Source organism: Xiphophorus couchianus, unplaced genomic scaffold, assembly GCF_001444195.1.
Source record: "Xiphophorus couchianus unplaced genomic scaffold, X_couchianus-1.0 Scaffold1000102, whole genome shotgun sequence".
In the NCBI taxonomy this organism is placed as follows: Eukaryota; Metazoa; Chordata; class Actinopteri; order Cyprinodontiformes; family Poeciliidae; genus Xiphophorus; species Xiphophorus couchianus.
The window spans coordinates 1654959-1670184 of record NW_020963015.1 but is presented as its reverse complement, the minus strand read 5'-3'; the positions used below and the strand labels follow the sequence as shown (position 1 = coordinate 1670184).

Here is a 15226-nt window from a genome sequence, read left to right as displayed (position 1 = left end):
AAGCTGTTACCATGGTGACATCATTATTTTTATGAATGTGCTTGAGTTTATGTGTGGAGTTGAAGGGAAATTTCTCCTCGGCGTCTGTCGCCATGGCAACAGACACATCCAGGCAGGTGACTGATCACAGCAGGAGCTTTAAAGCTGCAGAAAAACTTTTCCACACAGTAACACCGATGAGCTCCTCTCTGTGGTCCCACTGCCATCTGCAGAAATGCACCGCTTCCGCTCAAACAACAAATGAGAGTCAGAGGGAGGGTGTTAGCGCTGCCAATCAAGCTCACGAACACGCTGCTCACACCCTCCCTTGTGCAAACAGCCTAATGTCAAATAAACCTAACTTAAATTAATGTTATCATGGTGACTATGCTATCTGCTCCGCTGCAGTGCATACACAAGTGTGATTGACAGCGCTAACACCCACCTCCTGGCTCTGATTGGTAGTTTCTAACTGAGTTGTGTATTCTGTAGTTGGCACTGGGAGCAGCAGAGATGATCTGATGACAGTTTGAACAAAAACAGAAAAAAACCCCATTTTATTAAAGTTACAAACTGCAGCTTTAAGCTACTCATCTTTTGGATCCAGAGTTCTGGTTCTGGTTTTCTGCGCTTCCAGAGGAAATCGTTTAAATTTCTGGATGTGACCTTTGACCTCAGACACTGTTGATGGGCGTTCCTGTGGGTGAAAAGTCCAATACCGTGTCCAGATGTCGTACCATCACCAAGGCGACCAGGCCAATAACGCCACCAATTTGCCACTTTAAATGCAATAAAGCTAACAGATAAAACCTCGCTGACATCACTTCCTGTTAGCACACTGAAACAAAGCTTTTGCTGGTAGCAGGGAGGCTAAGTCGACCACGCTGACCGTGAAGTTCAGTTGCGTTGGTTCCAGTAACCCAAAATCCCTTTCCAATATTGCAAAGACGTTTCTGATTCAATAACATTGAAACATTTTGCTGATAACATAAATAATTTCTTCCCTTGCTGGCAAAACAAACATTCCTCAGTAAAGCTGCTAACGTAGCAACCCATGCTAACATTCAAATGGGTGGTCAGTTTCATGCCAGGAGGCATCGCAGGGAACGTTTCACTCGGAACCAAGCAGCCACCCAAGAGCAGCTGGTTGCCAGTAGCTCATGTCCTCATGATTCCTTTATGGTCTCATTATTGGACAAATATGTTTTTATTAGCTAAAAACTTTGCTGCATTTCTGTCAGGTTATAAAGCTGTTAGCTTTGTTGCTGCTAAAATGGCCAAAACCAAGGTGTCTCCGTCCCTCCAGATGTCTCTGTCAAAGTGTCTCCGTCCCGTCCAGGTGTCTCTGTCCCTCCAGATGTCTCCGTCCAGGTGTCTCCGTCCCGTCCAGATGTCTCCGTCCACGTGTCTCCGTCCCCTCCAGGTGTCTCCGTCCAGGTGTCTCCCTCCAGGTGTCTCCGTCCCGTCCAGATGTCTCCGTCCTGTCCAGGTGTCTCTGTCCCCTCCAGGTCTGATCCAGGTGTCTCGGGGTTACGGTTGGTCCTTGAACCTCCGTCCCTGTAAACTCTTGTAGTAGTTTTCCTGTTCAGTCTGGTTGCGGATTTCTCGATCGAGCAGAACTAGCGCCGTTTTGCGCCTCATGGCCATTTCCCTACGCTGAGCGTCCGCCCCCATCTCCGCCTGCTGGGCGGGGTCGGCGGCAGGCGAGGCGGAGCGGCTTGGGCAGAAGCTGCTCGCGCGGGCCATCGGGTCCGACCTGGTCAGCCTGTTGAGGCCGTAGGATTCTCGTGGGTCGTCTCCATTGGACACCGCGGCCCACTCCCAAGGGTTTCCGTTCCCGGCCAGGGGCGGGGCTTGTGGAAGGGGTGGAGTTTGCACAACAGGATGGTAGGGGGCGTGGGCGTCCACGGTGACGATGCCCGGTCCGTCTCGCTGGCGACAGAGCGGGGAGTCCGTGTTGGAGGAGGCGGCGGAGCCAGTGGAGGTGCTCTCGGAGGAGGAGGAGGGAAGCAGACCCTGCTGCTTGGACAAGGCAATGACCTGCATGAGGCGCGGCTGGCTGGCAGTGCCGCGGCCAGAGGCCTCCCCGCTGGTCTTCTCCCGGATGGCGAGCCACTTGGCCCTGGTCAAGGCGCTCTTTGGGGACACTGCTGGGGGTCCGGCTTCAGGGATCTGAGGCGGTCTGGGTGTCGCCACAGCTTTGGCACCACCTGGAGGAGGGGTGGGGTTGCGACTTGAGCCCACCCTCATGCAGTGCACCGAAGGTTGGTAGATGGGCGCCTGAGAACCGGCATCATCCGTCCCCATAGCGCTCGCCTCAGAGCCGTCCTCACTGGGCTCGCGGTCCCCGTCCTCACAAGACCCCGGGCCGCGCATCTCCATGGACTTCTGCTTCCACTCCGAGACCAGCTGCTGGGATCTCATGGGGTCCACCGGGATCTGCACCGCCTTCAGCCGTCGCTGCACCGCTGCTGCCGGGGCCCCTGGCGCCTCGCCGGCACCCAGAGGGCTGTTGATGTTCACACTTGTTCTGGGCAGGGTGTTGCTGAAGGTCAGCATGGTCTCCTTCCCCATGGGGCTCCGAGGGGCCAGCAGCTCCACGTCCACACTGGCCCTCTTCAGGCCCTCTACAGAGCTCTGCTCCCTCTGCAGTGGCCCCAGGCCCTCCATGTGCTCTAGGGGCGCCGGCGCGATCTCGTCGTTGCTCTCCGAGGCCGAGGCGGGCCCCTTGTTGTACACCGAATCGTGTCCGCGCTCTGTCAGCGCCCGCAGCGGGTCCTCCACCGGCAGGGGAGGGGACGGAGCCTGAGCGCGCTCATCAGAAGACCTGAAGTTGGCGACGGCGTGAAGCGCCTGGAGAACGAGATCAGGAGCAGCGCGTCAGAACAGGAAGCAGTCCCAGGCAGACAGGTGTTTAACTTTGAGACACCTGAAGACCTGCCGCCTCTGCACCGAGCTTCCTGGTGAAGTCGCCATGCTTATCTCACATATGTGGGGTCTTACCAGGTATGCGGCGATGAAGGCGCCGATCAGGAAGCCCACGTAGACGTCGATGGGATGGCTGCGATGCTGCGTGATCTGAGTGAGGCCCGTCAGCGCCGCTGCCATGGCGAATGCAAAGACCAGGACCGGCTTCAGCAGCTTGGTGGAGTCGGAGATGGTGGAGTTAAAGTACATCTGGGAGGTAAAGGGGGAGACAGCAGGGACAGGACCAGTCAACCTTTGGAGATGGAACTGGGAGGACAAGTTTAGATTTTTTGTCGCTCACCGAGACGTAAACGGCGGCGAAGGCCGACAGAGTTGCATGCTGGGAAGGAAACGTCCTCCTGCCAGAGAGACATCAACAATCAGCCTCTACCTGGAGAACGCGACACGGACAAGAGGACACGCCGGGTTAGGGTTAGGGGTTAGACCTGGCCGCCATGATGGCATGCAGGTCATGACCGGAGCAGATGTCTCTGGTGATGTAAGCGTTCTGGTCACATGACCCGCCGGCCAGCGTGTAGTTGGGCTTACAGACGGTGAGGAAGAATGGGGCGTGGTAACCCGTCGCCAGCTGGATGATGTCAGTGAGCAGCGCTGTCGCACAGAGCCCGAACACATGCACACCTGGGACAAGTAGACAGGTAGAGAGACAGACAGGTGGACAGGTAGACATGTAGAGAGGTGAGGCAGTTAGGTGAGTGTCTTACCTACGAAGCGGACGGTTCTCCTCAGGAAGGAGTTGAAGCTGCAGCCGCCGGCGTTGATGCTTCCTTCGGCTCGGTGGACCTTCAGGCGAGGCTGCAGGCAGTAAACTGCCGCCTCCACCAACATGATCTGACACACAAAACAAACGCACCTTAGCTGACCGGGATCAGGTTCTTGGTCTGTGAGGTCACTGGGTGGGTGTGGCCTCTTACTGAGGCGGCCGGGCCGGCGAAGGCGAGACTCAGCAGCATCAGCAGCGGGATCAGCTCGTCTCCTCCGTCTACGTACGGCATGCTGAGGGCCCGGTCGCCGCAACGGAACCCCGCCTGGGCCGGCTGCACCGCGTCCGTCAGCTCCAGGAAGTACAGCGACACCATAGAAGAAGCCACGATGGGCAGCTGCAACCACAACACACCCTGTCAGGTTTTCTTCCGGTCCAGAGAGGTTCTGCTTCCTGGCCCGGATGCAGAACCTCTCTGCAACTTCTGGACCAGAACTGCCGTCACCCGTGAAAGACTGAGCTAAAAAGAGCAAATCAGGAAAATCTCATGAAGATAATTATGAAATAAATGTTTATTGAACATCAGATGGTTAAACACAATCTGTGATCCTTAGATCGATCCGTTGTGTCTCTGATCGATTGGTTCTGTCTGCACAGGTCATGTTAGTATAGATATTTAAGTTTCTCTAACTGATATTCACAGTTTTCAATAATTTAGCTCTGTCTTTATCCCTGGGTGACCTCTGACCTCAACAAAGTAGAAACATGGCAGGAGAGTCAGACTGTCCTTGGGAGCCTTCTTCTTCATCTTCTCTGTGGACGAGGAGCTCATCATCATCATCATCATCCTCATGAACCTGGAACACACACACACACACACACACACACACAGAGTGAGATGTTTCGGCTCTAAAACTTTCTTTGGGGTCGTGCTGAGCGATTTCTGTGGTCATGATGCTACCAGCTGCTCTCTCTCCTGCTGTGCTTCACACACACCTGGAGTCCAGAACCAGAACTCAGCCAGGAACCGGATCACATGAACAGAACCTGTAGCTCATCTACCCCTCTGTCTGCAGAACTTCCTCCAGAACCGGGTCACCGCCTGCAGTCCAACATGGACCTGCTGGGCCCGATTGCATCCGGACAAATCAGCACCAAACACAGGAAGGGTTCTGGTTCTGGGTTCAGTGTTGTTTGGGTCCAGTTCTTTTTAAATTATTTGTGTGTTTAGACCCGGCCCAACTGGACCCCGTCGGTCCCACCTTCAACTGATTGATCCGGTGAGATTGGCCGGAACCGGGCTGGTTCTGGATCAGCGGCGTGTTGTGGACCGGGTCAGAGATTCTGCAGGACAGATCCAGTCAGTAATCGCTGTGCTAGACACTCTGAATTAGTGGACCGGGGGAGCTTCCTCTTCCTCTTCCTCATCCTCATCCTCCCCCGCGCTACGACACTCCGACCAATCAGAACCCAGAACCCAAACGGACAGGCAGACAGGCAGGTGAGACAGGTGTTCCTGGAGACCGGAACATCTGGACCGGGAACGTTCTGATTCCGACTTGCAGCGCGTGCACATGCACGGATAAACACACGTGCACGCAGCAGAACGGTTCGGTCTCACCTCAGATCCCGGACCGGTTCTGGTTGTCCCTCTCCCGATACCGACCGTTCCCGCAGAGCTGCTGGCTGGCTGCGGTCCAGTTAGTTCGGCTGCTGCTGGCTCCGGTTCCGACCCAAACCCATCCGGTGCTGGTTCGGACAACGTTCCTCCGCAGATCCGTGAACGTCTTTCTGTCTGCGGGCGATGCGGCGGCGCGGCGGGGGCGAGCTGCGCGTGCGAGAGAAAGAGAGAGAGAAAGAGAGAGAGAAAGAGAGAGAGAAAGAGAGCGCCCCCTGTCTGTTCGGTGAAATACTGAAGCTGATCAACGAAACATGACGGTTCTGGTGGTTCTGCCCAAAACTCCCAGTTGAGTTCTTTCAGTGTGGACCAGCCCGGTTCTGTTGGTGCTCTGAACAGACCTGTGTTGGTTCCGTCTGTGATTCTAAAATGGTGGTCCAGGTTTCCCCCACCCCCACCTGTTGGCTGGGTTAGGCTTTCTATGGAAGTCTATGGAACACCAGTCTGAAGCCTCATCTGGACCAGAACCAGCTGACCTGTTTACAGCAGAACTCTTGAGTGGGAGTAGTAGATTCTGGTAATTGACCCCGTTGCCAGGTGTTGTAAAAGTCGTTGTTAGGTGTGGTAGACCCAGTTGCTAGGTGGCTAACCTAGCAACTGATAAGCTTGGTTGACCCCGTTCCTGGGTGGCTGACCAGTTGCTAGGTGCATAACCCTGTTGTTGGACCCTGCTGCTAGCATGACGCCTGCTGCTAGCGTGACGCCTGCTGCTAGCGTAGGGCCTGCTGCTAGCGTGGCGCATGCTGCTAGCGTAGGGCCTGCTGCTAGCGTGGCGCCTGCTGCTAGCATGGGGCCTGCTGCTAGCGTGGCGCCTGCTGCTAGCGTGACGCCTGCTGCTAGCGTAGGGCCTGCTGCTAGCGTAGGGCCTGCTGCTAGCGTGGCGCTTGCTGCTAGCGTAGGGCCTGCTGCTAGTGTGACACCTGCTGCTAGCGTAACACCTGCTGCTAGCGTGACACCTGCTGCTAGCGTGACGCCTGCTGCTAGCGTAGGGCCTGCTGCTAGCGTGGCGCTTGCTGCTAGCGTAGGGCCTGCTGCTAGTGTGACACCTGCTGCTAGCATGACACCTGCTGCTAGCGTGACACCTGCTGCTAGCGTAGGGCCTGCTGCTAGCGTGGCGCCTGCTGCTAGCGTGGGGCCTGCTGCTAGCGTAACGCCTGCTGCTAGCGTGACGCCTGCTGCTAGCGTAGGGCCTGCTGCTAGCGTGGCGCTTGCTGCTAGCGTAGGGCCTGCTGCTAGTGTGACACCTGCTGCTAGCGTGACACCTGCTGCTAGCGTAGGGCCTGCTGCTAGCGTGACGCTTGCTGCTAGCGTAGGGCCTGCTGCTAGCGTGACGCTTGCTGCTAGCGTGACACCTGCTGCTAGCGTGACGCTTGCTGCTAGCGTAGGGCCTGCTGCTAGCGTGACGCCTGCTGCTAGCGTGACACCTGCTGCTAGCGTGACGCTTGCTGCTAGCGTAGGGCCTGCTGCTAGCGTGACGCCTGCTGCTAGCGTGACGCTTGCTGCTAGCGTAGGGCCTGCTGCTAGCGTGACGCTTGCTGCTAGCGTAGGGCCTGCTGCTAGCGTGACGCTTGCTGCTAGCGTAGGGCCTGCTGCTAGCGTGACGCTTGCTGCTAGCGTGACGCTTGCTGCTAGCGTGACGCCTGCTGCATTCCTAACCTTCACTGAGACGACAGCTGAAGAAGTTTGATGCTTTTATTAGAAAACAGGTTTTATTTACAGAACACAGGGGGCGCTGCAGCCTCTCTACAGCAAACAGAGGAAGCAGGAGCTTCCTTCAGATATCATCTCCATGGCTACCTGGCGACACCTGGCCAGGTGCGTTCAGGTGAAGATGGGCGGCATTCTCCTCCACAGACCTCCACACAGGCAGTTCTTGATCCAGCGCTGCTCCCACTGCTTCATGGCGTTCGTCTTGTTAGGGGAGCGAAGCATCGTCACGCAGCCACACCTGTAGGGGGCGGTGTGTCACAGGTTACGGGGCTCCGAGTGATCGGGTACTGCAATGACATCACATCCTGTGGCCTCACCTGGTGCACGCCTTGCTCTCCTCGGTGGGGCTGACACCCATGTGAATGCAGCGCAAGTTGTCCATCTTCTGAGCTCCAGGACTCCTGAACACAAACACAGGTGAGCTCACCTGCAGCCAGAGCCCTGCGCTGCAACCGGCCAGATGAGGTTTACCTGGTGAACACATCCAGAGGGGCGGAGCCTCCAGCGCCCTGCAGCGACGAGGCTTTCCCAAACTGCAGCCGCAGAGGCAGCTTCCCTTGCAGCTTCACGATGATGCCATCGTTCACTGGGAGCCAGTCCATACTGGGAACCAGCAGCTGACTGGGCAGCAGGCAGCACTCATCTATCAGGCTCTCGTCGGGTTCCTGGGGGGGGCCGTCATCCCGCGCTGCCAATCAGGACAGGAGCGTCACGTGCCCATCAATGAAACCATAACATCTGATTTATGTAAAACGACTCATAACACCACTGAAGCTTTGCTTTCCCCAACGGCCCTGAACACACCACCTGCCCTGCATGTGACAGTCATACATATCAGAGTGACATGCTGCCCCAGGTGTGGCGCTAGGTGTGGTGTTGCGGCGGCGCGTCTTACAGCACAGCCACAGCTTGGTGAGCAGCCGGAACAGCAGCTGCATGCTGTCCTGGTTGTCCGACATGGCGGTGAAGGTGGGCAGGCACCCGGGCTTCAGCAGGCCCCAGATCCGGATCATCACCAGCATCTCCCGCAGCATTCCCAGCGACGCCCCGTCTCTCATGAAGCCGAACCCGGGCCGCACCGCCGAGCCCTGCGGAGGACAGGTCAGGGGTCAACGGCTCTCACCTTGGCTGGATGAGGCGGCTGCAGGATAAGCCGCCGTGAGGTCACCCACCTGGCTCACCTGGTTGGGCAGGTTGGCCAGCAGGTAGAGGACGAAGTCTCCCACCCACTGGATTAGCTGCTGTAGGGACTGCAGGGGGGGCCCGTCCAGGACGAACTCCTCCGTCTTCAGGTTGATCATCACCTTATCGATGTCTGAGGACACACGCCGTTCAGGTCAGACGCCGCTCGCCCGGCCCGGCGGCCGCTCGCCAGGTGCTTACCTGTGTCGGTGTTCTTGGCACAGATCTCAGTCAGCCGGTCGCCCGGACTCTTGTCCGGCGTGTTGAGGACGTGCGGACGTAACAGAGACTTCAGGGTGGAGCTGATAGCTATGAGCAGCAACTTGGCGTGGAAGTCGCACGCCCGCGCTGCCGTCGCCGTGGAGAGTTTGCAGAGAGATGCTTTGACGGCTACGATGCGCGTGGCCAGAACCTGCAGAGATCAGAGATCAGCTGAGAGAGAGGGCGCGGTGGCAGTGGCGGTGGCGGCGCTGACCTGCTGCAGCGCCTGGTTCTGCCGCATGTACTCCTCATGCAGCTTCTCCACCAGGTTGTGCACCATGCTGGGCTGCACGTGCAGCAGCACGTCCCACCAGTCGTAGCCTGTCACCATGCAGTACTCCAGCAGGAACAGCAGGTGACGCAGCGTGGTGTTCATGTCCAGCACCTGGCCCATAGAGGGCGACACGCGCAGCATGTGGAGCTGAGGACAGACAGCAGGACAAAATGTTTCTTCTGAAGAGATTCAGCCTCACGTGCCAACAGACGGAGACGGGCCTCACCTTGCCGTGGCCGTCCACCCCGGCCAGCGCCAGCGAGGTCCAGGAGAACTGCAGCGCCTTGAAGTGGAGGGCGGGGCCAGCGGTACGCGGGCGCTTGATGGCGGCGTCGTCCCCGGGCCGCTGAGCGACGCCGTAGAACACGCACATGGTGTGGAGGGACAGGCGGTGCAGGACCTGGATGCTGCCGTCGTGGAATGCCAGGGCCAGACCTGCAACCAGAACCAGATCGGGTCACAGAGGGCCGGGCCGAGGACGGGACCTGGGTCCGATGGTTCCTCACCCAAGCCGGGGCAGAACTTGGTGTCCGATGCCACCTTCAGGTCGGTGTTGGAGATGGAGATGGGCAGCTTGGGCAGCGCCACAGCGGAGACGCGCTCCAGGTCGCCGGTGGTCGTCAGGATGCGCCACTTCAAGATGGTCGGCTGCTTCTCTCCCACTGCGCAGAGGTCAGGAGGTCAGAGGTCGGGCCGTCAGGGGTTGGGACGGGGAGGTGGGTCTTACCAACTGGAGAGCGGTGCTGGAAGATGTTGTTGACAGGAAGTCCCTCCTTCCTGAGGGACCAGCACTCCACGATGCTGCCGCTCTGATTGGACGCGCACAGCAGCACCTGCAACCGGAGGAGCCGTCAGAGAGGGGCCGGTTCCGACCTGGCCGGCCCCGACCCGCCCCACCCGGTGGCGCTCACCTGCTCAGAGTTCTCCCGGGTTAGGAACTTGAGGTGCGTGACGGCCGGATATTTGTCCCTCCGCAGCGGGTCGGTGGTGCAGCGCAGGAAGAGCGACGGCAGCAGCTCCGTGTCGATGCGGCACTTCTCACTCACCACGCTCACCACCACCTGCACACACACAGGTTACCATAGCAACCGCCATCTGCACACACACACACACACACCTGGTTACTGTGTGCCTCGCCTGTGCATCATGTTACCGTAGCGACAGCATTGCCTTCGGCCCTCACCTTGTAGAACTGGACCGGCGAGGAGCTGCTGCCGTCTGTCGCCGCCACCACGATGTTCCCGCCACCGGTGAAGGCGATGTCGGCCAGCGCCACGCGGCCCCGCAGGCGGCACAGGCTCTCGCTGGCCGTCAGCAGAGCGCCACCCGGCTTCAGCAACGAAACCGTCACCAGGCCGCTCACCGTCACCGCCAGCCAGCCTTCCATCGGCTTCCCGCCGAACAGCGTCAGCGACGGCGAGAACTTGACCCGCGAGAACTTTTCTCCAAAGTTGGTGGAGCCAGACTGGCAGAGAGGACAGGTAAGGCAGAGAGGACAGGTAAGGCCCGGGCGCGCCCTGCGCGGCCCGGGCCTTACCTGTGGGAAGTGACCTCACCATCTCTACATGCAGCGCCAGCTTGACGCCGTTGTGCAGCCAGCTCAGAGCCACGATGGGGTCTCCGTCCACCGAGCTGCTCAGGGTGCTCTCCCAGCTGTTCACCAGGTGCTCTGACATCGACCAGCACCGGATCCTGCCGTCACCGTCCGCCGACAGCAGGCGGGAGCCTTCAGAACCGGGTCGGGACCGGGTTAAAACACATCGAGACACAATAGAGAACCAGGAAACATCATTTAAAACCCTGCAGAACTGGGTCAGAACCTCCAGTAGTTACAGAACCTGGACAACAGGTGACTTGGGTAAAGCTCACCTGATTGGTCCCACTCCAGACAGGAAATGACTTCTCTGTGGCCAGAGTTGATGGAGAAAACGTCCCACGGATGCTCTGTGTCGATGATGTGGATCATGTGACTAACATCTGGAAGATGAACGGGTTCTGATTGGGTCAGAGTGGGTTCTGATTGGGTCAAAGTGGGTTTTTCCGGGTCTCTGGTTCCTGCCTACCTTTGATGTCGTCATCGTCGTTCTTCAGGTCGGTGGTGAAGGCCACCAGGTTCCTGCAGGACCAGGAACTCACCAGTGGGACGGACGGACAGTGGGTGCTCTTTGGACGCTTCTCCCAGTCGCATACATAGGCCAGCTCCATGACTGAACCACAGAAGAAGAACCAGGACAGGTGGGCGCCTCACCTGAGAGAAAACAAACATCTGGTGAGGCTTTGTGTTCCAGGTCAAGTCCGTTTACTGGTTCTGATTCTCGTAGGTCAAGCATTCAGTTCTGGTGTAAACTGGGAAAGGCCCAGTAGCATTTGTCAGCAGGGGTCGCACTGCTTATGGAAACTGGGAAAAATAATAAATACATTTTCAGATTTAAATCATATTATCCTGTTTAATAGGCTCGGTTCTGATCAATTCAGAATTCCCTTTAAAAGCTGCTCATTTAAGCCAGGTTGGGTCCGTTGGTTTGATTGGATTTTAGCAGAAATCTATACTTTATAAGAACAGCCTTTTTAAAGTAAAACTGCAGCCGAATTGGACCCGTTCTCAGACGGAACCAGGTCCAGAAGCTGGAGGTGTTTAAAGTTCGCTGGTTGACCAGTTTAATTCAGTTTTTCAGTAGACGCTAGCATCTGCTTGCTGTTTTTAGCTTACCTGACTGATTAAGCGGCGAGAAAATAAAGAATCTTTTTCAGTCTCAGGAAAAAACAAAACTGTAGAGTGAAACTTTAATATGAATTACAAGGCCGAACCAAGCCGGGTTTAGTAGAACTGAGGTCTATTCAAGAAATGGAGCTAAAGACGGTGTTGTAAAACAGCGAGACTCGGTCCCACCCCCAATCAGACTAAGGCTGTACAAACAGCTGCCTGAATGTAAAACTGGATTATTAAAGCATCTCATCAACAAGTTTCACATAAACAGTGTTCCGTTTTCTTTTTGGCGTTAAGTTCAATTTATTTATAGATAATCTCCATTACGCTCTGTTAAACCTGTCTGCTGATTACTGAGAAGGCGCCGCGGGCAGCCCGAACTACACGGAGGACCCAAAGACGTATGGGAGGACCATTTTACCCTCTGCGCGTTCTGACAGGCTCTTTCAGAACACGTTTAAAGCGCACTTGTTTACCACCGTCCACCTGCTGGTGTTTTTTATTTAAACTTCTAGGAGATATTTGAGCAGAATGATATTTAAAGACTTAATATTAATGTACGTGTTTTCAATCTGCTGACAAAACGGGCAATGTCCATCAAACACCACAAAATCACATCTGAAACTCAGACCACAGTGATTCTTGAAAAGAGGGACAAAACAGGTCCTATGGATAAAGCACACAATTTGAATAAAATACACACAAAATATAATTTTTTCAAATATTTGACTAAATTAACCTGGGCCATGTCAGCACAACAATGGTTTTTAAAAAAAAATTTTATTAAACATTTTGAACAAGTGTACAATATCACGTGGCATGTACATACATGAAGAAAACAAGTCTAACAGGCTTAAGGCACACATATACTTATAAGACAATAAAAAATGAATAAATAATAAAAAAAGAATAATAGAAATATAAATAAATAAAATTTATCAGACATCAAACAGAGGGATAGTAGAACGACAAAAACAAACAGAAAAAGACAAAGGGGCTTTAGTTTTCAAATAAATTCAGATCATTGTAGGCGTCTAAAAGCTGTATTCATTCCTGCTTGTTTTTCATCAGTTTTAAGGTTCTGAAGTGATTTTTGTCCATTAAAAGGTTTTTAAAAGCTGAAAAGTCAGGATTTCTATTTCCCCATTTACAGCAGTGGATGAAGAATCTGGTGAGGATCAGCAGGTTGTGAAGAATGAGGTTCTTCTGTCTCTGTGGGTTTTTCCAAATATTAGATCCTCTCTTTTTAAGGGATGATGGAGGAAAGTTTGGATGAGATCCAGTCCGGAAAGTTCCTCCAAAATGTTCCAGTTTGCACACAATAGAAAAAGAGACGATCTGTTGTTTCAGTCGTTGTCACAAAAGGTCCAGCTGTTGGTATCAAAGTTGAATCTTTGTCTTAATAATTCCCTGGATGGAAAAAAGTTATTGAGAATTTTAAAATGAACTTCTTTAGCTTTAGGACTTAGAGGAGATTTAAGGTCAGCGGTTCTCCACTTATTAACCTCTGAATCAGAAAACTAATTTAAAATGGAGTTTTATTTGGTCGGACAGGAAATATAAAGTTAGTGAGATGCTGACGCCTCCGTTTGTTAGAATTACTTTTGTCCAAAAGGTTAAATCCAAACAGTTGAAGTAACTGAAGATTAGCTGATTGAATATTTATATTTTAACCAGATATTTGACTGCAGAGGGGTCAAAGGTCATTACTGTGTTAAACTGAGTGCCTGAGCAGTCCAGATTATACAATAAGCAAAATTCGTCATAAGACAACCAATCTCTATCGTCATTAAGAAAATGTCTTCTGGACCAAATACCTTTTTCCATCCAGTGATCCAAACACAGAGACTGATTCCTGTGTAACACAGATCTGTTGTTCCAGGTGGAGTTTGGTGAGGAGTGAAGTTGTGTGTACATTAGTTTCCAACACAACAAAACCTGCTTGTGAAAGGCAGATCACTTAACAGGAAGTCTGTCGACATTAAAGTCACATCTAAGAACAAAATCTATGCATCCAATTTTTAAACAAACCTTTGGGGAGACAAAACCAGAAACTATTTCTATTCATTAGAAAAGATTTCAACCAGTTTACCTTTAAGACCGCATTTAAACACTCAAAGTCAACAGCTTGTAAACCTCCATCTTTAAAGTCTTTAACCAGATTTGCTTTCTTTAAGTTGTGGACTCGATTTTTCCAGATGAAATTAAAGTTCAGCTGATTTATATCTTTAATGTATTTGTTAGGTTTGGTTCAACAGGTTCTCCCAAACAGGCTCAGATCTCTTTGGAGCTTCTATTTAACTGAGATTTGCAATTCTGTATTTTATTCTCTATGTTAACAGTTTCACTGCGTTTAGCATCTTTAGTCATTAAAATTCCCAGATATTTAACTGAGGATTTAATGGGATACTATAAGCTTCCATCAGATCAGAGCCATGAATCTCCATCAGTTCACATTTCTGCAGGTTAAAGGTCAATCCTGATGCTTTGGAGAAAGTATTAATTAACTCAAGTACTTTAGGGGTTTGGTCTAGACTCTTCAAAAAACTGTGGTGTCATCAGCTAGTTGACTGATTATAATTTGTCATCTAAAACTTTCAATTTGGGTCTATTTGAGTTTTTTATGAAAATATTCATCATTTCAACAGCTAAGATGAAGAGAAACAGGGAAATATTGCAGCCCTGTTTTACTCCCCTATTAATGGAGAACCGTGGAGACGCACCGTGTGGCAGAGCAGCTGAACTTGTTATAAAAGCTTTTTAGTATTCTGCAGAAGTTTGGTCCAAATCCAAACTTGTGTAAAACTTTGAAAAGAAACTGATGTTCCAACATATCAAAGGCTTTGTAGAAATCTAGGAAAAGGATGAAGCCTTTATCCTCAGTCAGGTCACTGTACTGGAGTAAATCCTGCACCAGCCTGATGTCATCATGTATAGATCTTCTGGACATAAAACCTGTCTGTGTTTCAGAAATAACGTCTTTAAGGCCAGTCTTTGATCTATTTGTATAGATATACGTCAGTAGTTTATAATCACAGTGTAGAAGGTGATCGGACGGTAATTGTGGAGAACCTTGTTGTCTCTTCCTGTTTGGGTTTCAGGGTGATGACTTCCTGTTTCATGGTGTGTGGAAGTGAATTATCACACAAGATCTCTTTAAAAACCTGGAATATAAATTCTCTGAGAACATCCCAGACGTTTCTATAGAAACTGGCAGTAAGGCCATCAGAGCCAGGAGATTTATCCAGCTTCAAGCACAAGGTGGCGCTGTCTAGTTCTTCCATATTATATAACCCTAACCCTAACCCTTCCATATTAATATCTTTGTCGCAGTTTTCCTTGAAATCATCAGAGATTTGAGGGACAAAGTCTCTGACTTGGTCTAGCAGAAGGTCGGAGTCTGGGGTTGAAAAAGAAGAGCAATAAAGGTTTTGGTAAAAGTTGCTCATTTCTTTTGCAATTAGAATTTGGTCCGTATCAGCAACAACAATGTATGTTTTCCTGGTGTTTGCTGAATATTTTTTATGTTAAACTTTGTAGTAAGTGGATGGAGTCTTTAAAATCCCTTGTCCTGGAGCAGAACTCAATACATTATAATAGTTTAAAATAATTAAAAGAATAGTAAGATAATATATTATGACAATTAAGTATAAGTATTCAAATAAATAATTATAAAAGTATCAATAAATTGAATTAAAAATAATTTTTATTTATTTTCCAACTCAATTGAAATTTGTCCCAAGT

At 52.2% G+C, this 15226-nt stretch overlaps 2 protein-coding genes across 4 annotated transcripts; both read right to left on the bottom strand.

Annotated features, from left to right (window-relative positions):
- Positions 1-26: 26 nt before the first annotated feature.
- Positions 27-5493, bottom strand: plppr3b (phospholipid phosphatase related 3b). The gene is made up of 8 exons (XM_028011867.1): positions 5292-5493; positions 4419-4527; positions 3882-4067; positions 3672-3798; positions 3393-3588; positions 3248-3305; positions 2983-3156; positions 27-2832 (listed from the first exon to the last, which is right to left on the bottom strand). The coding sequence occupies exons 2-8, from the start codon at positions 4521-4523 to the stop codon at positions 1510-1512; spliced, it is 2169 nt and encodes a 722-aa protein (XP_027867668.1). The 5' UTR covers positions 4524-4527; positions 5292-5493; the 3' UTR covers positions 27-1509.
- A 1533-nt stretch (positions 5494-7026) lies between these two features.
- On the bottom strand, positions 7027-11696 carry med16 (mediator complex subunit 16). 3 transcript variants are annotated; one of them, XM_028011859.1, is made up of 16 exons: positions 11486-11696; positions 10839-11022; positions 10645-10752; positions 10332-10501; positions 9959-10240; positions 9687-9836; positions 9503-9608; positions 9282-9437; positions 9002-9210; positions 8716-8922; positions 8442-8652; positions 8231-8373; positions 7954-8146; positions 7530-7746; positions 7376-7459; positions 7027-7296 (listed from the first exon to the last, which is right to left on the bottom strand). In XM_028011859.1, exons 2-16 carry the CDS (start codon positions 10978-10980, stop codon positions 7170-7172), a joined length of 2505 nt encoding a protein of 834 aa, XP_027867660.1. In that variant the 5' UTR covers positions 10981-11022; positions 11486-11696; the 3' UTR covers positions 7027-7169. The 3 variants fall into 3 exon arrangements, with proteins under 3 accessions (XP_027867660.1, XP_027867662.1, XP_027867663.1); XM_028011861.1 differs by having other exon boundaries at positions 10839-10982; XM_028011862.1 differs by having other exon boundaries at positions 8240-8373; positions 10839-11023; positions 11486-11693.
- Between the last annotated feature and the right edge of the window lie 3530 nt (positions 11697-15226).

Bases quoted from the DNA above. Each gene is read 5' to 3' on its own strand.
- med16 (XM_028011859.1), bottom strand. From the start codon at position 10,980: ATGGAGCTGGCCTATGTATGCGACTGGGAGAAGCGTCCAAAGAGCACC. The intron at 7,460-7,529 runs GTAAACCTCATC...GTTTGTGTTCAG, and splicing joins CCTCTGGATGTGTTCACCAG to GAGTCCTGGAGCTCAGAAGA. The intron at 7,297-7,375 runs GTGAGGCCACAG...CGCCCCCTACAG, and splicing joins GAGAGCAAGGCGTGCACCAG to GTGTGGCTGCGTGACGATGC.
- plppr3b (XM_028011867.1), bottom strand. From the start codon at position 4,523: ATGAGGATGATGATGATGATGATGAGCTCCTCGTCCACAGAGAAGATG. The intron at 3,799-3,881 runs GTAAGAGGCCAC...TTTGTGTGTCAG, and splicing joins TCGCCGGCCCGGCCGCCTCA to ATCATGTTGGTGGAGGCGGC. The intron at 3,589-3,671 runs GTAAGACACTCA...TACTTGTCCCAG, and splicing joins GAGAACCGTCCGCTTCGTAG to GTGTGCATGTGTTCGGGCTC.